This window comes from Chanodichthys erythropterus, chromosome 5, assembly GCF_024489055.1.
Source record: "Chanodichthys erythropterus isolate Z2021 chromosome 5, ASM2448905v1, whole genome shotgun sequence".
NCBI lineage: Eukaryota > Metazoa > Chordata > Actinopteri > Cypriniformes > Xenocyprididae > Chanodichthys > Chanodichthys erythropterus.
The window spans coordinates 38034781-38051478 of record NC_090225.1 but is presented as its reverse complement, the minus strand read 5'-3'; the positions used below and the strand labels follow the sequence as shown (position 1 = coordinate 38051478).

The 16698-nt window shown below is 35.5% G+C and overlaps 1 protein-coding gene across 1 annotated transcript in view; it reads right to left on the bottom strand.

Moving 5' to 3' along the window:
* Positions 1-584: 584 nt before the first annotated feature.
* LOC137019898 (microcephalin-like) overlaps positions 585-16698 on the bottom strand; it is a 157992-nt gene continuing 141878 nt past the window's right edge. Inside the window, exon 5 of the mRNA XM_067385042.1 lies at positions 585-637. Coding sequence (XP_067241143.1) covers positions 585-637 — 53 coding nt within the window. The remainder of the gene's footprint in view (positions 638-16698) is intronic.

The following is a 16698-nucleotide window of genomic DNA, read 5'->3' as shown; positions in this document are numbered from 1 at the left end:
TGCAAAAGTATCTGTTTTGGTGCTCACCATGTTTCTTTTACTGTTGTTAAAATAACCGTGTCATCCTGAACTCTTAATGTGGCATTTTATGTCTTAAGCAGTAGAGGGATGCAACGCAAATAGAATGGAAAGGGCTTGGAATGAAGAGTGTTTGGCTCTAGAATAGACAAAAATATTAGAGGATGTAGAAAAGGAAATTGCAAGTTAATTGCTATTATCAGTCAACTTTGACAACATCAGACAAGACAATCAACTTTGTCAGATTTTTATTTTCAACAATGCCTTGTTACAGTTTTTCAAGCATGGTAAGTTCAGGCGAGCATGTACTCTTTACTCTCTACCACCTTTGTATTTAATTGAAGGATGCTTTACAGTCACAGTTTTATTAATGGCTTGCTACAAATAAACACAGTAACATAAGACATCTAAACAATAAGACAGTGAAAAAACACTGCACTACTTAAGTTGCCAAAAACACAATAACAGAACTATTTAATAAAAAGTTACACAGATTACAAATAATAATAATAACAAAGTCACAGCAAAATTTCTACATCTACAGGGAAATCAAATTCCAGGCATCTTCATTCCAAGACATAATTTTTAAATGGGAGTAGTGTGAGATGGGTGACACAGTCTGAAAAGAATAAAAAAAAAAAAAAACTGTTATATAAAATAGGGACTTTTTATATGACTTGATATCACTTTTTCATGTCCGATTCCATAATCTTGAGTATCTGCCTATAACGATGATTTTTCTTTCTTGTTAAATCAGTTTGGAATATCTACATCTCACTAACTACAAACACACAAAAAAAAGTTTCATATCTCGTGACCACTAGGTGGCACTGTCCTGAATCTGTAAAGGTACCCTCAGGTCATGGTTGTCATAACACAACAAGTTTGATCAGAATATGCTAGAACATTGCGGAGATATAGCCTCATGTCCATTTTGGCGTGCTCTGTGATTTATGTCGTTAAGTCATTTATGCGTTATTCAAGAAAGGTTTGATGAATCTTCAATTCCATGTTTCTTGTTTGCATGGCCTGAAGATGATCTGATTCAATCGAATTGTCTCGATCCAAGGAATCAGTTCAAGTTCAAAAGTTATTAAACATAAGTGCAAATTTGGACAGTTGGTGGCAGTAGTGGGATTTGGTTAGAGAGTCCAAAATTGCTGTCATTAATGTTGGTCACTAACGATTACAATAGGTGCCTAAGCACCTTCATTGCTTGGCCCATAATTAGAACACTAACGATTACAATAGGTGCCTATGCACCTTCAGTGCTTGGCCCCAAATAAGGTTAGGAATATAACACTACTGCACTTGTTCATTTAAGTCTGCAAAGTTAGATGTAGACTCGCTTGCTGTCAGGATAATCCTTTATGTGCAACCCCCTCTCTCTTGCTACAAGGGTCATTTGGAATTTCAAAAAGCAAAGAGGTGCTGATAGTGATCAAAGTCTATAGGCCAAGATGTGTGTACATCAGGGGTCTACGAATTGTCGCACATTTAGTAAGATGAGGGAAGTTTTAAACTTCTGATTGGTCAGTTTGAATGTCACATTTAGAAAGGTCACAAGGAAGTACCGATCCAGTGTCTACAAAGGGAATGTGCAAAGACTTAGTCAAACGCCCTTTACAAAAAAAAAAAAAAAAAATTATATATATATATATATATATATATATTTATATATTTTTATATTTATATATATATATATATAACATCTATAGTGTCATTATGTGTACTGAGTTGCCTCACATGATTTATCAATGCCGCCTGGTTTTCACAGTGCACAGTGGGACTTTTTAGGGAGCAAATGTTTCAGTGCACTGGAAGGATTTTGCGTTTGAGACAGCCCTTAAAATGGCTGACTACCTGATCAGTGCCCTGATTAAACTAGGGAGCTGATTGAGATGCACCTTAAGATTTTCCTGCCTGATCACACGAAAATGCTTATCAATAGTACGAGTTTGTAATCTCGTAGAATATATACGCCAAAATGAGTTTTGGCGTGCTTATGGTACGCAGTTTTTCGCATGCATATGATACGCACTTTATGGCGTATTATACGTACGAACCCCCCACTCCCCCACCCCCATCCTAACCAAGAGCGTATCATATACACGCCATAAAGTGCGTATCATATGCACGCAAAAAACTGCGTACCATAAGCACGCAAAAACTCATTTTGGCGTATATATTCTACGAGATTACAAACTCGTACTATTGATACGCATTCTCATGTGATCGTGTTGGATTTTCTGGAGCTCTTGATAATTACAGACAGATTTGTTGGATCTGAACTCTGCAGGTAGGCAGATCTCCAGGAACAGGATTGGTACCCCTGTTTTATAATCTTTATTATGTACATAAATGGAGTGAACATATATAGACAGCTTGTAAAGCAGTTTTGTTTTCAGGGATGTCACTTTTCTGTATTTATAAAGATTTTCATATTTTCTGACCTGAAAAGTATGACCCACATGAATTATGTAAATCAGAGAAAAAAAATGGTTATGGTCTAGTAACTTAATGATGACTAAAATTGCAAAACAGCCTTAAAATAAACTGCAAAATGTTACATTTTCTAATACATTTATTTTATGCATGGATTGCTTCTGACAGCACTGCACAAGGCTGTAGTGCCATCTGCGGGAAACCCTTAGCATGTTAGCCAGGGTTTAAAGCACCAAATGAGGGTAAAAATCTGCATTGAAATTGTGTGACCCGCCAGTTGATGGTTCATTTTTTTATTCATTTTGACAATGCATGGTTGTGAGAATGTGATTTGGATTGTACGGTTGTGATGCAATTATATAGTCTGATGTTCAGAGTAAAGCACAGCGGTGTGTTGATTTTCAGGTTCGATTCACAGTAAATGCAAGTGCTGTGTGACTGAGACACAAATTTGCATTTGGGAGCGCAATATGCACCAACTGTCTTCCCAAATTCGTAATGAGAATTGTTTATAAATCTTTTTATTAAAGAGAAGTGTTAAGGTCTCCCTGCGGTTTCCCTCAAAATAAAAGCTCAATAGTTTATTGTTTGAAAACAAAGACATTAAAACAACCATAAATGTTAATATTGTAGCTGTACTGTTGTTTTGTAAAATATAATAAAAATAATAATCCTTAACACTGAGGTCGGCAAATGCGTTGGCCTGTCTTGCTGGATTTTCTTCACATAGCAGCAAAATCGACTTTTTTTTTTTTTTTTTTTTTTTTTTTTACTTTTTTCACTTTTTACTTTTTTTTGTCATACAGATAAAAGTAATACATCAATTAAAACTACAGAACGTCCACTTTTATTTGTGTGCACTCATCGCAAGCATCAACTTTGTTGCTGCAGTATACGAAAAAGGTTTTGTCTATCAACACGAAATCCTGTTCAGTAAGGCTGTAATTGTAAAATGTTTTTACTTGTAAATGAAGATAAAATAATGAAATTAATTACTGGTAATAATAATAACAATAGTAATATTATAACATTTATTCTTGGCAAATTATCATGTGCTTAATGTTTCAGCTACCAGTGACGGCAGTGCATGAAGTGTGCTTACATTTTATTTTACAGTACAAGCCGGTATTTTAGATTATTACAGGAGGTGTGCATTATGCCATAAAATAAATAAAACGACAGAAAAGGTGGATTTTAGGTGGATCTGAATGGGAACAGTGATATAGCCTAGTTTTTAAACACATGGATTTACTTACTTTGTCAACATTGTTGACTACATTATTTAACATTTAATAGCCTAATTCACTGATGTATTTCAATGGTTCACACATGCACATTGAAATATTTATTCCTGCGCAACACAGAGCCCTGCACATAACATGCAGAAAAATAAAGTGTCCATGAGTTAAGAAATTGTTGATCACTTTTATTAAATCATACCTAGCCTATTAAAGGTACAATTTGTGATATTTTTTTCCGCTAGAGGTCGCTAGAAGTCTATTCAAAACAAAGGCGTAGTTTGATAACGCCAAGTTTTAGAGCGGAAACTTGGGACATGTGGTCTCCATCTCAATGGACGGTGCAAAAGCATAGGGATTGGAGTCTGAAAGAACTCATGTTCGTGGATGCGATTATTAACGTTACTGTAGTATGAAGCAGAGCAGGACCGAGTGTTGCGGGAGCTGAACGAGGAGCTGGAGCGATTGATCAACACACGCCTCACGAGCAGCGGGACTTTTATTATGACACAGTCGCCGGCGCCGCTTCCGCTTTTCCGGTCATGAGTTTACGGGAGCTGTCCTTGTCGACAGAACCAGCGGCAGATGGTAAACAGTAATTATGTTCCATAAATAAGTAACACAATCCACCATAAAACGTGCAAGAAGTAAATAAGGAACTGCTTGAAGCGAGCTAGTGGTTTGCTGGACGCTAGACACTACTTCCGCATTTGTCCACGGCACTGCTGTCATGTGGTTTCTACGTCGGTAAAGGCGGTAACAAAGGTAACTGACGTCATTGACAAGCGACTGCACTGCCCCGTGTCACTGTTAAGAATGGGAATTTTCTCATGATTTACAAGTAGTTGGAAACCTTAGAGATATTGTTAGTAATCAGCTGGACAAAATATATAACACTAGCCTAGTGGTTTTTGGATATTTTACTGCAAACATTTTACATATTGTACCTTTAATTAAAACATGAGAACTTTAAGAAAAAAATTAAGAAAAGAATAACTAAGGTAGGTAAGGTAGCCACAATTTAACTACAACAATGGAATTAAAGCGCAGGAATGAAATAGCTTATTAAACGTCCCCATGTTTCAACTAAAGTGAATGATTAATAAAACAATCTTGAGTTGATATATTTTTTTCCTCACGTCATACACTCAAAAAAATGATTCAGGCCCTTCATCGATATGACACATTTAAATTTCATTCACTTTACTTAAACATATCTAATTAGGAGTAATACGTATTTATATTTAATGAGTCTAACATAAAATATTTAAATAGCTTAATCTATGAAATGTATTTAAATTTGACCAACTAAATTTAATTTGATTTGGGAAATGGGAGTGCCTTCTGCACATGCGCGAGACACGCTCAGACAACGCACTCGTGTGACCGCCGGAGCCATTTTCTCTCGCTGGCCGAAGGGGCGACCGTCTCGGCTGATTCTCTGCTTTTGGATATTCGTTGTTGGTAAGTATTAACTTAGTTGTTTTGTGTTTAAAATAGATCTCAATGCCAAGGAATGTGTATATTTTAATATTGAGTGAAATATGTTGAGTGAAATACAGCGTTAAAATAAGTAAGTTAATCGAGGTGATTGTTTTAACAACTGGATAAGTTACAAATGCACCTTCGCTTAAATTCAGACTCACACAATGTGCAAAATAGCACTGTCAGTGAGCAAGACCAGTGTAACAGTCCAGAATTTGATTATCGCTAACTGGCTGGCTAACGTTAGCTGGCTTGATTTCATTCATTGAATACGTTGGCTTGCGATCGACTAACGTACGTTACTCAATTTAAATCAAGTTTGCTAGCCCAGGGAACAAAGTGATACAAATTAATTTATGGCTAGCAATATTTCCAAATCTAATTATGCACGCTTTATACTTTTTTCCAGCTTGAACGTCGCGCTCATCAATGTCACTGCTGCACACTTTAGCTTAGCTAGTTCTGAGGCATTCCCGCCATTTTATAACATTGCAAACCCAACATATCTAGATTTTTTTGTTGCTTTTTTGTTAAAATGATGGATCTGTGTCTCTGATGTTAATTCTTGTGTATTTTTTTATTTTTTTATGTGTTATGGGGAGCATCAGAGTTATTCAAATAAAATGTACATCTTTTTCACAGTTTGATGACGTAATTTAACATCATTGTGACTACCTCCTTGTGATAGTCATATTTGCACAAATAATCAGATTTTTACATTTAATTTGTTAAATATGGTGTGTAATACTACTTTTATTCTTATTTTTAGGATTGTGAATTTGGCAAACACACCCCTCCACTCCTTTTTTTTTTCTATTACTAGACTGATTAGACTCCTTGTGCATATAAAAATCTCTATGGAGTATTACAATTAATGGCAAAATTAATATTTGAAAATGTAAATTTCCTACAGACACACAACAGCAAAAGATTGTGAAGGTTGTGAAAATACTAAGACTTTTTCACAGTACTGTATGTATGTGTGTGTGTGTGTATATGTATATATATATTTATTATTAAATATTTATTTATTTATTTATTCTGTCTTTCCACAGACTGGCACAACTGGATTGACACCATTAGCCATCCAATACTTTTGTCCACACTCTCATCGCAGGGCATCACAGGAACTATACATTGCTGGTGTGAATCTTACAGGTAGGTGTTTCAATCAAGCACTAGTCACGGGGGTGAAGGGTCAGTTCTGGGACCCCTCCCTTCTCCGTATATTCATTTACAATACCGGTCAAAAGTTTGGACACATTACTATTTTTAATGTTTTTGAAAGAAGAATCTTATGCTGATCAAGGCTACCATTATTTATTATTATAAAAATACAGAAAAAAAACTGTAATATTGTGAAATGGTTTTCTATTTTAATATACTTTAGAATGTAATTTATTCCTGTGATCAAAGCTGTATTGTCAGCATCATTACTCCAGTCTTCAGTGTCACATGATCCTTCAGAAATCATTCTAATATGATTTATTATCAATGTTTGAAACAGTTGTGCTGCTTAATGTCTTTAGAAATCAAAATAGAAATATTTTTCTAACATTATAAATCTTTATCACTTTTTTTTTTATCAATTTAACACATCCTTGCTGAATAAAAGCATTCATTTCTTTAAAAAAAAAAAAAAAAAATTACAGACCTCAAACTTTATAAAATATTTATTTTAAATAAATGCTGATAAATTTAACTTTTATTAATCAAAGAATCCTGAAAAAAAGTATAACAGGTTATAAAAAAAAAAATATTAAGCAGCACAATCGTTTCAAATATTGATAATAAATCATCATATTAGAATGATTTCTGAAGGATCATGTGACACTGAAGGCTGAAGTAATGATACTGATAATTCAGCTTTACAGTCACTGGAATAAATTATGTTTGAAAGCATATTCAAATCAAAATGTTTAATTGTTATATATTTAATCATTAAATTGTAATATTTCACAATATTACTTTTGTTTTTGTTTTTCTGTATTTTTGGACAAATAAATGCAGGCTTGATGAGCATAAGAGACTTCTTTCAAAAACATTAAAAATAGTAACATGTCCAAACCTCCTGTACTGTATACTATTATAATGGTACATGGTTTCTCCTACCATTGCTATGCTGATGACACACAGCTTTAATTTTAATTTCAGGATAATGATCTTACAGTAGCTGCATGGATCTTGGAATGCCTGGTGGACATCTCGGCATGGATACAAGAACATCACCTGCAACTCAATCTGGCAAAGACAGAACTTTTCATCTTCCCAGCCACTCTGACAATTCAGCATAATTTCATCATCCAGCTAGGCTCATCAACTGTAATTCCTTGTGGTAATCTTTGATGGCCATCTGACGTTCAGCGACCATATTACAAAGACAACTTGGTCATTTAAGTTTGCACTGCACTATACCAGGAAGATCAGGCCCTTCCTAATGGAGCGTCCAACACAACTTCTCATCCAGGCCCTTGTCATTTCTAGACTGGACTATTACAACGCTCTTCGAACATCTGCAATCTCTCTAACCCTAACTGGACAGCTGAATCCCTGACAATATTCAAGAAACAACTGAAAACTCATCTCTTCTATGAACACTTAATGGTATCCTACTGACTCTTAAAAAAAACAGGCTTATGCTTTCACTAAATCCCTCTCTGTTCTAGTTTGTACTATTCTGAATAATGTTTGAATCTTTGTATTTTTTAGCACTTCTTGTGTTTATTGCCTCCTTAAGATGAATTGTTCCTTATTTCTAAGGTGCTATGGATAAAAATGTTGGCTAAAAGAATGTTTAAATGGCTAATTAATATTTCAAAATTATGAATGCAATAATCCATTACTAAACAGCACATGTTTATTTTTCATATTGACCTCTGACAGCTAGTGCATATTTCCATTGTTTTTAATATTGTGGTTGTTTTACAGTAAATAACTTTTTTATACCTGCTTTTATGACTTTTTAATAAAAACATCTCAACCAAGTTTTGTGTCCAACTAAATGATTTATTTTGAGTTGGACAAGCATAAATAAAATTATTTTTATAAATGAATCAATTTCATTTAAACTGTATTTAATAAAATTAAGTTGGACCAACTCAATTACATTTCATTGCATGAATTTTTTGAGTTGGGGTCACACATATTTATTGGATGGAAAACCTGCCCTCAATTAAATTTAGTTTATCCAATGAGTTATTTTTTTGAGTGTACAGAGTTCAGTGTTCGTATTCCCTGTGTGATGGGATGTAAAATTAAGATGATGCAGCATCAGTAAAGACATTAATGAATGTATGTGCTTTGGTCCATGCCAAATTCAAAAATACAATGTAGTTATTGCAGCAAAAATTTAAGTTTAATTATAAAAAAATAAATTGTTGTTTGCCACAAAAATCACTGATCAGGATTTGAACACTGTCCCCTTGCATTATACTAAACAAACAAACAAACAAACAAACAAAAAACAAACAAAAAAACAAACTAAACAAAAAATACCACAGGACCATCTCTCATAGTGAGTGCCAGAAATGTCACCTTAAAAAATTAGCTGCAATGACAAATTTTTACTATTGCAAAGTGAGACGAATGAAGAGCGCTCTCTTTCCATTTTTATAGTTCCAATCAGAATATAAACAAACAGCAGTTCTGTAAAAAGAATAAAAAAAAAAAAAAAAAAAAAACTTTATGGGGTTTGCTATCCAGAAAATGTTTTTAAAAACATGGTTGTAAGGATCATGAGGAATTTGATTATTAAGTTGAAAATTTTGTTCATGTGACAAAAAAAACATGAGTGTGAAGTTGGCACAATTTTGTTTTGGAAAAAGCTGGTCTAGTAAAACGAAGTAAATCATCTGATCAAGCATTTGATTGTTTTAAAAAGCATCATAGAACAGTATCAGCTTTACTAAATGTTTTTAATGATATTTTTCTGGCAACCAATTCTGGTAACGTGACTATACTTTTGCTTTTAGACCTTTCGGCAGCGTTCGATACAATCAATCACCATATTCTTATCTCTCGTTTTGAAATGTGTGGGTATTCATGGAAATTGGATTAAGTCATCTTCAAAATATTAGTTTTTCTGTTCGCATGGGAGAGTGCATATTGTTGGGGAAAAATGTAATATGCCAATATCTGCTTCAAGCTATGCAAAACACCTCGCTGAGCTCAACAGAAACAGTGTCTGCTGAAATCCAGGGGGGTAACGGTGAGACACCCAAACTGAGAGCTTTCCCGAACCTAGGGTATCGGGTAATTTAAATAAGTTCAAAGACAGAAGGGGGACCATTGTGTTTCCTGCTTGTTAATTAAATTAGTTCTAAAGACAGAAGGAGAAGCCATTTGTGTATGTGTATTGTCACTAGCCATTTGTGTATGTGTATTGTCACTTTTACCCTGTATGGAAAAGTACTGAGAAGAGTTGCTCAAACATTGGGGGTATAAATGTTTGTGGGTTCTCTTGTGTCCTTACTTCACACTCGGGGCAGACATTGTATGGTTGTGTCGACTGTGGACTCTTTCTTGCAAGAAATAAAATCTTTATAAAGTGAATTCTCCTAAGGTTTGTCTCTTACTAGTGATGTCAGCTAATTAATTTTTGCCGCAACAATTTGGGTGTCAGAAGCGGGATTCCTTGGACGGACCTTCTGGACCTGGGCAGCACCGGTGACCTGCAATCCTGACCCAAGTCAGCCCTAACCCCGTTTAGATTCAGGGACGAGGGGCCGGTGCTGTGTATGTCCGGGAGGACGACCACTGGAATCAAGAGAAAAGAACCCGAGACGGCAACGGGAGCTGCTGGTAAGAGACAAACTTGGAAAATTCAGGGGGTGATTTTTTTAAAAATAGAATTTGGTTAAATTGAAAATTGAATTGATAGGGATACACCATAAGGGGAGTCTGAATCTGTGGCAAATGCAGCGTGAACTGATGTTTTTTACGAGGTAAAAAAAAAAAAAAAAAAAACTGAAATCACGTGGGCGAATAAGAGGGACTGAGTTGTGTGTGGTCCGGGGACTAGAGGGACTGAGTTGTGTGTGGTCCGGGGACTGAGTTGTGTGCGGTCCCAAATAGGGCGCTATTGAGAGCGTCCGCCCGGCTGATCTTGGGTGAAGAGATCAGATCTGTACGGAGACGTCCAACAGATTAATAGCGCACGCGCAAAAAGCCACAGAATCAGACTGCCAATATGGGGAAATCCCAAAGCACGCTAGCTGAATACGAGACACCGGTATTGTGTCAAATGAGAAAATTATATGGCCAAAGATGCATGCAAGATATAGAAAAGTTGATCAAATATCATGATTTCCCAAAAGAAGGAACACTTAGTAGTACAAGGTTGAAAACGGTAAAATTGTCGATCGAAGAAGGGAGTGACATAACGAAGGGTTGTGCTAAAAAATATGTATGTGAGAAATGTGAGAAAACAAGAAAGAAGAATGTTGAAAAAAGACAAGAAAAATGAAGAAAAGGCGACTGCGCCTCCACAGAATGAGATTACTATTACTAACACATCTTATGCTTGTGCTTTTCCACATGAAACACCGCCGAGCTACACAATTTATCCCAATGCGGAGCTCCAAGGACTGAAAGTGGACCCCGACCTCGACTGCTCTCCGTTTCCACCGAACCAACCAATTCTACCAGCCAAACCAACTCCAGCTCCCCAGCAGAGAGACGGGGGAGCACGCGCCGCTGAGATGAGAGAAGAGAGAGTACGCACAGCTGAACGGTCAACAGAAGGAGGAGCAATCGCAGCAGAGCCAACAGCAGAGGGGGCGCACGCAGCTAAAAGCTTCCGGGGCAAAGAAACACTGCCGTCCGGAAGGAGAAAGAGACCAGTGATCCGGAAGACAAAGCAAAGAAAGAAAGGTGTGCAATCATATGTTTTACGTTCCAACACACATGCACGAGCCAGAATGCTGGAGTCAGACGGGGACTTTGATCTGAATCCTGATACCCTCACAGAGAGCGACGAGGAAGAGGAAGATTTTGAGATCCAGAGTCCGAAGAAAACAAAGAACTGGGATAGAACTGCGAAGGAAGAGCGGGTGAGCATCACAGCACCCATGGTGGAAGTTATGGGAACAAATTCAATAGAATTAGTATACCGCCCTTGGAATTTAACCGACATGAAAGAGGCGATGGCCCACCTGCCGAATCCCGACGACGCAGGGGACCGTTTCGCCACCGAACTGATGATATTCTGCCAAGATTTCAGCATGACGCTAAATGAACTGAAAAGAATCATGATGGCAAAGCTGGGAGGAATGAACTGGCACAAGATCAGCGCAGAATTACCAGCAGCAGATCACAGACGAAGTCACGTTAACTGGCATCATGCTTCAAACGACGGATATCGAGCAGCTGTGACAGGACTGACTGAGACTGTGAGGAGAGCATTTCCAACGCGCATTGACATTGTCCAGAGTGAGCCAATGCCGTCAAGAACCAGGTAGGAGCGTTCAAGTTTATTATGAGCGACTCTACAGTGTGTTTTGCAAGCACAGCGGGTTAAAGGAACCAGCAGATCATGGCGAAAGACCAACCACGTGGGAAAGTTGTTTGGCGAATAGTCTTTTGAATGGACTGAGACCTGAGATTTCCCAAGCCGTGAAACACAGCTATATTGAATGGACTGAAGGACGAGTAAGCACCATCATGAAACATGCCTTGCACGCGGAAGATGAGCTGAGGGCAAAGAAGGAAAGGTCAAGAATAAAAGAATTGCAGTTGGCAGCCGTGCAAAGACCGCAAAGATTCAGCGGGAACATATGGGGACAATTCAGATAAAAATGGCTGTTATCTGTGCGGAGCTGATGACCACATTGTTTGTGAAGTGCAAAATGGATGGACATTGGGCAATAAACTGCCCTGATGTTTAGCGAGGAGACAACTAAAATAAATTAGGGGATTTTTATTTATTTGTTTTTATTATTTTATTTAATCTGGGTAACATTTGAAGGGAATCCAGATATCTAAATGTTTCTTTATTTACAAATTTAAGAGAGTGATCAATTATACAAAAAAAATTAGAGATGAAGAGTGTAAGTGTGATGAGTAACTTAAATTTGCTTGTTTTATTATTATTGTTTATTATTCTTATTTTATTCATACCTACACATTTTAAATTTTTCTTGTGAGTTATCAAAGAATGATAAAAGGGGGAATTGTTGGGGAAAAATTTAATATGCCAATATCTGCTTCAAGCTATGCAAAACACCTCGCTGAGCTCAACAGAAACAGTGTCTGCTGAAATCCAGGGGGGTAACGGTGAGACACCCAAACTGAGAGCTTTCCCGAACCTAGGGTATCGGGTAATTTAAATAAGTTCAAAGACAGAAGGGGAAGCCATTTGTGTATGTGTATTGTCACTAGCCATTTGTGTATGTGTATTGTCACTTTTACCCTGTATGGAAAAGTACTGAGAAGAGTTGCTCAAACATTGGGGGTATAAATGTTTGTGGGTTCTCTTGTGTCCTTACTTCACACTCGGGGCAGACATTGTATGGTTGTGTCGACTGTGGACTCTTTCTTGCAAGAAATAAAATCTTTATAAAGTGAATTCTCCTAAGGTTTGTCTCTTACTAGTGATGTCAGCTAATTAATTTTTGCCGCAACAATGTCGACCACACAACCTCTATCATGTGGTATTACACAAGCACCCTTCTTGTTTTCTATATGCTCCCTTTAGGTCTAATCTTCGGTAAATATGGTGTGTTATTTCACTGTTAAGTGAAATTTCACAGGTAATACATTTGAGTGTGGTGTAGGAACTGTGGATGAACCAGACAAATGAATCTTTCAGATGATTCTTTCAAAACATAATTCTAATTCAGAATTGAGGTTCCGGCTCCGGCCCATCTGCAGATAAAGCCAGGCTGATTACTTTTACGACACATGCTTCCTGATAGCAGAAGCGACATACCAAAAGGTCACCCAAGAAGACAGAGAGACAATCCAGACCCTTTTGTTTCCTTACTTCACAGGAAAGCCAAAGAGACTGTTTTAACGGACTTATCAAACATCTTTTAACTACATACATTTTGCATTATGTGTCCACAAGTACTACCTGTAAACAGTTAGGCTTTAGAACACTCACAATTCATGTAAATGTGTTAACTCTTGACTGAATGACTGAAGGTATGCCGGTAACACTTTATAATAACGTTCAGTTATAAGTCATTTGTGACTTATTAGTTAATGATTAACAAATTATTTACAAAACATGAATATACATTTATAAATGATTTATAAGTTATATACTAATACTTTATTAATGTTTTATTCATTCAGTTACAAGTCATTTATAAATGATTTGTTAACTATGAACAAATCATTTACAAAACATGGCTATACATTCATAAATGATTAATAAGTGATATGTTAACATTTCATGAATGTTTTATTAATTCAGTTATGAGACATTTATAAGTTATTAGTTAATGATGAACAAATCATTTACAAAACATTACAATATACGTTCATAAATCATTAATACATGTTATGCTAACATTTTACAAATCTTATTAAATAAATCAAACAGATCATTAGTAGATAGTTTATAAGTTATTAGTTAAGACATTATTTATCACATTGAAGTATTTATGACAATTGTTTTAGTATCATTATCTCAATAAACAATTGTTAATCATGAACAAATGATGAACAAACCATTAGTACATGATCAGTATATGATTTATTGATGAAGTTGTAAGCTGGTCTGTGTTCAAAAGCACAAACATTCAGGTATGCTAAAGCACAACTTTTAAGAAGAGTAATTTATTTGTTTTGAAGTGGATGAACATTTATTAATGCCTTACAGCCAGGTGATTCCAGTGGATTATATTAAATCCTTTCACTCATCAGCACAGGCTTGTGTTCTGTGTGGAGTGTTTGGGGTCTAGTGATGAAGTCATCCTCTGATCCGGATTTACCTTCCACTGAAGCTCACATCAGGTGCACAGACTTAAACACTCCATATGTGTCAGAGAAGACAGCTGTCTATACCCTCACCAGTCAGCACTTACACTGCAGTACACACTACAAAGTGTTCAACACCTGTTATAGATGATGTGTAAATGCATGAATAAATCATTTGCAAAGCTTTCTGCATACCCTATTCTAAAGTGTAAACTATTCATCACTTATAAATGTGTTACACATCATTTGTAGACCTTTCTTACCTGTTACAAATTATTTGTATATGTATACAAGTCATTTATAACACTTTCTGCATACCCTATTCTAAAGTGTAAACTATTCATCACTTATAAATGTCTTACACATCATTTGTAGACCTTTCTTACCTGTTACAAATTATTTGTATATGTATACAAGTCATTTATAACACTTCCTGCATACCCTATTCTAAAGTGTAAACTATTCATCACTTATAAATGTCTTACATATCATTTGTAGCTGTTACATGATCCATCTCATTCCATCACTTAACCCAAGCCTAAACTTTACATTATAAAAAAACAAAACAAAAAAAACACGGTCACTCTGCCACTGTTTAACCAACACTTAATCATTTAATTTTTATTTTGTTTTTAATGGAACAGCTCCTCACCATAACATGAAAACGCACCATAAACCGATAATAAACGTAGTCCATTATTTCGTGCATTTTTTTTAGTCTTCAGAAGTCAAACGATGCAATTGTGTAAGGAAAAGATTCTTATAAAGTAATATAACCATTGTACATTAATCGTATCAATCCGCCGTTTCATAACTTTCAAAATTGGCGCTTCTCACAATACGACACAGTTTGCGGCAGTGACGTCAAACCTTGCTCCTTATTGGCTGTCACCGGCTGTCACATGTGATTTTCGACTACCATAGAGTGTTTGCGACATGCCGAATTTCAGTTGCTGTGTTATTCACATTATTCAGCGCGACGGTTAAAAGGATGAAATGCAGATCAGAGGAATGTTTGCAGCGATTAAACACTTTAATTTCATTTTGTAACTCACACAAATTTATGATTTGCTGTCATTTCGCTGGTAATGTAGCACATACTTAGTTTTGTCTGATTTGTATAACGTTACTGTTTTTTGTAATGTTTTAAATAAATGATTGTGACTAACGTACATTTATCTGCCTGTTATACTACTTATATTGTCAAAATGGTTATGGTTAAGGTTATAGGGTGGAGTAGGGAGCTTAAAATTATTCTTTTTATACAACAGTATATCAACTAAGATAACAGTCACTGTAAATATATCAATATTGCATTTTTATTTTGGTGAAGTGGCTAAATGTGGCCATGTTTAGATAGAAGAGTTGAGTTAGGGGCTCAAAGACATCTATATAATAGTAAAATATATTTGCATAAAAATATTATAATTTTATATAAAAATATATAATTTAAATATTGGGATTCGTATAGATTTTTAGATCCTGTAACTGAAAGGTATACTTTGCATATGGCAAATAAATGGTAAATTTACAGATTTTAGTTTGTACATAATTTATAAAGAAGATCTGCAAATGATATGTAAGACATTTATAAGTGATGAATAGTTTACACTTTAGAATAGGGTATGCAGAAAGTGTTATAAATGACTTGTATACATATACAAATAATTTGTAACAGGTAAGAAAGGTCTACAAATGATATGTAAGACATTTATAAATGATGAATAGTTTACACTTTAGAATAGGGTATGCAGAAAGTGTTATAAATGACTTGTATACATATACAAATAATTTGTAACAGGTAAGAAAGGTCTACAAATGATGTGTAACACATTTATAAGTGATGAATAGTTTACACTTTAGAATAGGGTATGCAGAAAGCTTTGCAAATGATTTATTCATGCATTTACACATCATCTACAACAGGTGTTGAACACTTCGTAGTGTGTACTGCAGTGTAAGTGCTGACTGGTGAGGGTATAGACAGCTGTCTTCTCTGACACGTATGGAGTGTTTAACTCTGTGCACCTGATGTGAGCTTCAGTGGAAGGTAAATCCGGATCAGAGGATGACTTCATCACTAGACCCCAAACACTCCACACAGAACACAAGCCTGTGCTGATGAGTGAAAGGATTTAATATAATCCACTGGAATCACCTGGCTGTAAGGCATTAATAAATGTTCATCCACTTCAAAACAAATAAATTACTCTTCTTAAAAGTTGTGCTTTAGCATACCTGAATGTTTGTGCTTTTGAACACAGACCAGCTAACAACTTCATCAATAAATCATATTCTGATCATTTACTAATGATTTGTTCAACATTTGTTCATGATTAACAATTGTTTATTGAGATAATGATACTAAAACAACTGTCATAAATACTTCAATGTGATAAATAATGTCTTAACTAATAGCTTATAAACTATCTACTAATGATCTGTTTGATTTATTTAACAAGATTTGTAAATTGTTAGCATAACATGTATTAATGATTTATGAACGTATATTGTAATGTTTTGTAAATTATTTGTTCATCATTAACTAATAACTTATAAATGTTTCATAACTGAATTAATAAAACATTCA